Source organism: Montipora foliosa, chromosome 4, assembly GCF_036669935.1.
Source record: "Montipora foliosa isolate CH-2021 chromosome 4, ASM3666993v2, whole genome shotgun sequence".
NCBI classification, from domain to species: Eukaryota; Metazoa; Cnidaria; class Anthozoa; order Scleractinia; family Acroporidae; genus Montipora; species Montipora foliosa.
The window spans coordinates 41,222,824-41,230,323 of NC_090872.1; the positions used below are offsets into that span (position 1 = coordinate 41,222,824).

General features: G+C 38.5%; 1 protein-coding gene across 4 annotated transcripts in view; it reads right to left on the minus strand.

Moving 5' to 3' along the window:
* The window catches only part of LOC138000812 (ubiquitin carboxyl-terminal hydrolase 15-like), a 199,672-nt gene that overhangs the window by 132,456 nt on the left and 59,716 nt on the right, over positions 1-7,500 (minus strand). For all 4 annotated transcript variants that reach the window (XM_068847466.1, XM_068847465.1, XM_068847468.1 and 1 more), the window contains one exon: positions 6,328-6,377. In XM_068847466.1, coding sequence (XP_068703567.1) covers positions 6,328-6,377 — 50 coding nt within the window. The remainder of the gene's footprint in view (positions 1-6,327; positions 6,378-7,500) is intronic.

Below are 7,500 nucleotides of genomic sequence, written 5' to 3' on the forward strand. Positions count from 1 at the left end.
GTGAGTTGGATAAACTAGGCAGGCAGTGAAAACAAATAAGTGGAATCGTAAAAGCGACAAGAAATGGACTTCGACAACAATCTATCACCCGTCGAGCAGAAATCAAAGTGAGCTGTATTTACCTGAAGTACATGGTAATTTGACACGATTGAGTTTCTTGTCTTCATGCACGCAATGAAATAGGAATAGGTTTTCGCCTCTAAGAGCAAATATGTTGTTTGTTTCAATAAATTTTTCGCTGGAAAAGGATTCTGTGGTATTTTCTGCCCTTGTGAATTATAATATCATGTTGTGTATTGAATTTTCGAGCTTAAGGTTGAAATGTGATATGGGAGAAGTTTTTTAGTATTGCACTGTAAGCAGGAAGGGTTCACAAGCCTGTTGGAAGCGTGCTTGAGTTTCAACAAAATGAGCCCCAAAATCTGTGAAAAATTGTGACGCAGATGAATAATAAAGTAGCTGCTATTTCCAAAATGATGGAATTACCTGGTGATAAAATAATAACGTCGTACGCGTCTTGGAGAGTAAATTTTGACTTTGCATAAACAAGAGTTGGGCGATTGTGATCTTTGTTTTGACTTCGCTCATTTCATTGTCAAACTTTATAACACTTGACCGAAAAAGAAACTTACAAAAACCCGGTATCTTGCCATCATTTGACACAGATACTTCACTGTTTGGCGAGTAAACATGCCGCGGTAACTTAATCACAGTGCCCGCTGAATTCCGGCATGTCACTTTCGTTAATAGTATTTTCGGTCAGATGCTTGTGTTTTATGTGGGGTTTATTGTTTTGGTCTCCCATCCTGACACTAACCCCGACCGAAAGTGCTTAACTTCAGTGAATTTTAGTATTACAAAGCAGTCAGATGCTCAGAAGGCACACTTGTGGTGAAAAGAAGTTGTGAGGGAACTTGAAAAGTATCAACATGTCAGCCCAGAAGCCAATGTTTCTCGCTTCTCTTTTATTTGTTATTCTTCGGAGACTGGAATGCTGTATTTCAATACCACACAATTCAGTGCCTTCTGATTTTCTGTAACACGTACCACAGGCAACCCAGTATATGCTTCACGGAAGCATCTCGTTAAGGAGAGTAATGGGACGCCAGTTGTTTAATTTATTTACCGGTTTATGCTTTTTAGGTATTAAAGTAATTATTCCTCTCCTCTCGGTGATTGATAGACAACCCTTTATGTATGCATGGTTTAAAGCATTTAGAAGATGGGAAGATAATATTATGTCCTTCCAGAATACTTTGTAAAACTCCGGCGATAAACCATCCGTTCCTGGGCTTTTATTTAGGTGCATGGATTTAAGACTTTCCCAACATTCAGCCTCCGTCAAGAGGCATCCACACTCGTTTTGCTCTAGTTCGGTCAGTGTTTCGATGTTCCCAAGGGGAAAGAAAACTTCATCACATTGGTTATCGATTGATGACACTGTTGAAGAGTATAGCTTTTGGTAAAATGATTTGGCTTCCTTTAAAATTTCTTCATCCGTAATTATAACTTCATTGTCTGACAGGTGCAAGCATTTTATAGTTTTCTGTTTTAAACGCCGTTTTTCTAGGTTAAGGAAATATTTTGTATTTTTTTCGCCGTCATTATACCAACGTGCTCTAGAACGTATAATCGCGCCCTTTGTTTTATATTTAGAAATTTCATGTGAATTTAAGATACCTATTTCTTCAGTGATTTGCTGTTTTTCCATTGCCATCACATTAGCCTCATCTAATCTTTTCTGAAGGTATGTAATTTTTTTCTCTAAGTAATTCTCTTTCGATGACATTTTGTTTTTTTTTTGTCTTGCATAACATAGTGAACTTGACCTGATTTTCATTTTCATGGTATCCCATAGAAGGTTGGCTTCAACCTTGTTATTGTTTTCGTATTCTTTTGCTACTTCGTTAATTGTTTTCTTAATTAAGTCAATATATTCCTCATCAGGCAACAACGAGGCATTTAGTTTCCAAAAACCTGGTCCCCTAGGGTTTGAGTTATTCATTCGGGTGAGAGTAATGAGAGAATGGTCTGATTTAAAACCTGTCAAGATATCTGCACTTGTGACAGCTGGAATTAAGCTTGAGCTGATCAAGAAGAAATCTAAACGGCATTTTATCTCCGGGCAACTTCTTCTCCAAGTGAAATGTCTCGCATCAGGGTTAAGCATGCGCCATACGTCAACTAAGTCCAAAGAATCTATTATGTACATTGTACTTAGCTTTTTCCAAAGATTTTTCATGTGTTACTGGCCTCCCACCTTGCTTATCTTTTTGTACATCTAAAACAAAGTTAAAATCGCCACCCCACACACATTCCTCTCACTCAAAAGAAAGAAGCATTTTTAGAACTGATTTAAAGAATGAAGGGTCGTCATTATTTGGAGCATAAATATTTACCAGTGTCAAGGTCTTACTCTCTGTTTTAATATCAGTGATTACGAACCTACCATTTGGGTCTGAAAAGGTTTTAAGCAGTTGAAACACGAAGTTATTATTAAAGAGTATGCTTACACCAGCACTGGCACTAGAAAGACTACTACAAATTGCTGTGTACCCCCATTCTGCAGACCAAATTGCTTCTTTATCCTTTGAACAATGGACTTCTGGTAAAAAGAAATCGAGTATTAATTTTTTTGTTTTTCAACCATCTAAATACTTCTTGCCTTTTCATATTGTTTGACAGTCCCCTTGCGTTTAACGAACCGATCACTAATTCATCTGAGAATACAGTATTTCCGTGTTTTTACAATGATTTAGTCCGTCGAGATCATAGGCGGAGCCCTGCAAAGTGCAATTTGCGTCTTCATAATGTAAAAAGCTAAAAGAGTTTAATATTTCCTGCATAAAAATCACTACCGTTTCTGCCTGCACAGTACTGATCAACTTAATCCCGCAATTCAATTTAGTTTGTACACACAAACGAAACAAATTACAATAACATCTGACATTAAATTCACCACAGCACTTACCAGAAGCAGAAGCAAAAACAGGAAGAAGCGACGCGCATCACCCGGATACATTTCTGTTTAGTTTGAATATGAGAGATGGTAAAAGCACCTGATTTGGTCTTCTCTAAAGGTTGTCAAGATCGTTGACACTCAAGATTTTGGATGGATTTCCAGTAGGAGATGTCTTAACAAAGATCTTACCGTCAAATGTCCATACACTGAATAGAGTCCCATCCCTTTTCCGCCGGCTTGCCTCCTCTAAGACATGCTTTCTGCGTATAGTCAAGTTTTCATTCAAATATATTCGATGATTCCTACTACTTGTCGCTGGGTAACTGGGAAGGATGTCGCATAGCTTGACGCTTTTCAATTTTGTCCGTTCCTTGTAAAGTTTACATTTTACTTTGTGATTCACGAATTTTGCGATTATGGCTTTACCTCGATATCTTTTGTGCGAAATTTCTATGTCCTCCGGTTCAACGGTGATATTTAAAGCTTCAGCCACTTTTATAACTACGTGTTCTGTGGAAGGCGCTAGTGTAGGCATCTTGTGGCACTCCATGTATTTCCAGCGAGTTCTTTCGACTATATTGCTCCAAGTTGTCAAGTTCTTCTTCTAAATGTCGAGATTCTTCTACTTGTTGCTGAAGTTTTTCTCTGGTTGCGTTGATTGAGTTATTTGCAGTCAGTACCTTGTCCTGTCTCATCTCCTATCTTCTTTATAGATTGCTTCAATTAATTTATGTCATTGTCATTGAAGTTCACGGACTTTCTCAGCTCATCTAGATCGTTACCTTGATTTCTCACAAAGTTCTTTAGCTGTTCGATTTTTTTGTAACTTAGATTTTTATCAAATTTCATTTTTACATATTACGTAATACGATCTCTTGCACCTTTTGTCTTATAACTTTGTATAAACAACACAGCATCAATCTTAGCTTTTACCAGGTAATTTCTTAACGTGTACTGAAGAAGCCCGAAGGTCGAAACGTTTTAACAGTATTAAACAAGACCTGTGAGAAGTTCATTTAGACTCAACTTTTTCAATCTCTGTATATTATATAAAAGCAATCCTATACCGGTATAACTAGGGGTAATTGAAGCTTAGGAGAGTGCGTTCGATGTTTGTAGGACGGTACAGGTTTGGTACAGGTAGCAACTGAGAGGGGAGGGTGGATGGTTCGTGCGATAGGGAAATGTTATTACAGTGGAACCCCGATACAACGATCCTCGATATAACGATATCCCGGTATAAAGATAAACATGCTATGTCCTGGCAAAAGTTACAGTAAAATGTATGGGACAGAACCCCGATATAACGATCTTCAATATAACGATATTCCCGCTATAAAGCTGAGTTCTTAGCGTAACGAGCGTAAAATCTTCCCCGATATAACGATATTACAGCATCAGTACACTGATACAACTTCAAATGTTCAAGCTTTGTTTTGTTTTGTTTCCCTTTTACGATTCATACCACAGACTTTGTTGTGTAACCTTGATAACGTCTAATGCTTTGCAAATTGTGAGTCATTTGATACTCATTACAAGTTTAATTAAACAATATGTACAGTAGTAAAAAAGCACATGTTCATTTTACCTCGATATAAAGATATTTTCGGTTATTTTAAGGCAATATCGTTATATTGGGAGTCTCGTTATAATGATACCTCGATATAACAATCTAATTCCACTGTACTGCATCTATGAACGTGACAACTTGTTAGACGTAATCATTAACTATTTATTTGGAATTCTACAAGTAGACAACTACTGAAAATTACTCTAAAATGAAACTGTTACTTGCAAGTCTTTTCAGCTTGTGGTATTAAAGACCTAAGATTACTTTTCTGTGCTGAACCCTGGGACACAATAAATTTCAATGCCGTAAATATCACAAGTCATGATGAAATGGCGCCGACGAGCGTCATAGACGAGCGTCATATCTCGGTAGATTTACTTTGTGGCACAACGGCCGCCAAGCTTCACAACTCGGTAGATTTACTTTGTGGCACAATGGCCGCCGAGCAAAACCCGGTTTGATGCAAGCGCAAGGAGTCGCACACATTTTCCAAGGACAGTGACGAACCATGCTTAATCCAAAGTAAAATTTTACCGACTTCAGTTGACAGACCTTCAGCAATCTTTCAGCTCTTTTCAACGATGAACGATGGAAGATTATCACACCTCACCAAAAGCTAGAATAATGAACGCCGACGACGCACAAATCACCACGTGCGATAGTTCGTCAAAGTGAGGCAAAATGTAACCAAGCGCCTCAAAGCGAGGCAAAAGTGTGTCGACGACGAAAATGCAATCTCGAAAAAACTTCCCTTACAACACAAATTAGGGGTTGCGTTCTCGTACCTCGAACGCAATAATAGTTAAAGGAATAATATTAAAGGAATTACACAAAACAAGAACTGACCTACAACCACCTACAATGGCCTTCAATGACCCACAATGAGGTACATTATAAGCTAAAACGAGCTAATGATTTGTAATGAGCTAATTTAAAAATAAAAGCTCTGAGAGCACTGCATCATGTCTGCACTACAAAGGTTGAAAACATTTCACTCTGCTCTTTGAACTACTCAAACCCTTGTCGCTGAGCACGGTGGCTCAGTTGGTTGAGCTCTGGACTGTCACGTGGAAGGTTGTGAGTTTAACTCCGGCCGGACCAACACTCACGGTCTGCAAATGGTTAGCCTTTCAAGTCTTCTCGGATAAGGACGATAAGGTCCTGTCTCACAACCCTTCAATGTTTATAATCCTGTGGGACGTAAAAGAACCCACACACTTGTCGCTAAGAGTAGGGCACATAGTTCCCGATGTTGTGGTCTGTCTTCTGTTGTGTATCGTGGCTGAGAGGATAAAAACGGGGCCACAGTAATTGGCTGGAGATAGAGCCTTGCGATACTATTGCGGGGATCATGAACGCATTATACAAGGCGAGATAGTTTCTGGTTTTCCGTTTGAGGTTTCTTACAGTGTAGTTCTTCACAAGACCATTTGATAAACGCAGCAGCATATCTCATTAAGGACACGGCCCAGATATTTACAGCGCGTATTACATTCCCACCATTTAGCTTCAACTTGAACAGTTTTCGGACTCTGTGGAAATAATCCCTCGCTATGTTACATTTAATTTTGCTACACCGCATTTGATTGCTTTCCACTACCCAAAGATACTTGTTGTACATGAGATAAGAAATTATTTCTCAGCGCTTGAAGATAAATTTCTTACCTTACATGGCCATGTAATATCCACTATTAATCTCACTTACCTTACTTAATTTCCAGTTCGCATCAATTTTCTTTAATGCAACATAAACACTATCACAAAACCTTCAACAATTGAAAGACACTGTACTTACCCATATGGATTTGAACTGACTTGACTACATCGTTCAGTGCTTGATGTGACCTACATGTACCAAAAGGAAAAGCAGCAATTTTTAATAAGCAAATTAGACAACTTTAGTTTGTAAGTGTATTACCCTTGTAATGCTTTTTAGAATTATCGGCCAAGGGGTATCCACAATGGGAAAATGAAGGAGTGGATGGATAGTGCTATCCACTGGATAATCACTATCCACTGAATAAGTTGTAGAGAAACCTATATTTATTGCGCTATCCAGTGGATAGTGATTTAACTTGTATCGAGTGTTATCCATCTTTAGAACAACTGGGGCCAGCTTTGGTAAATGATTCTTCCCTTAAATTTCTATACATGTACTCAATATTTTATGTACAATTGAATCTCTTGTGCAAGCCTACATCTATACCCTAAAAGTTACACCAAAATTTAGTATGCACTAGTGTAGTTCCAAGAGCACTGGTGGCTCAGTTGGTTGAGCAATGGGCTGCAATGCAGGAGGTCGTGAGTTTGACTCCCACCAGACCAACAATTATTGGGGTCTTAAAATGCCCCTGTGATCAAAAAAACCACTTCCTTTTTTCTTTCAGATTTTGAAAGTGTGTTTGCTTAACACCTGACTGGCAAAATTTTGAGCTTGGATTTCACAGTCCGCCATTACTCACGTTCAAAACTGACCGATTAGACCTAAGACGGTTGGATCCAGGGAAAAGTGACGTCAGAGGCTCACTAGCTTAAAATTTCAGCGTGTGAAGGCAGCTTATTATATAAGCAAAGCGAGAGTTTAAAAGTCTGAAAGCCCAAAACCCCCGTGCTGCATATTAATTCTGTGGCGTACACACGTATTGCATTCTTAAACTAGTGAGCCTTTGACGTCATTTTCTCCTCGATCCAGCTCTCTCAAGAACATAATGTTAGTAATGGCGGACCATTAAATAGGAAAATTACAGTTAAAATAAACAGGTGTCTTTTTGAAATCAAGGCTTAAAACGTGGGTCACTTAGTGTTTTGTTAACATACATGTAGTTTTGAAATTCAAAGATATGAATTGATTTTTTGGTCACAGGGGCACTTTAAAATAACTGAGCAGAAAGTGCTGCCTTTGTCATGACATCTCTAAATGGTTTGACTCTTGTCTTCTTGGATAAGGATGATAAACCGCAGACCCCAT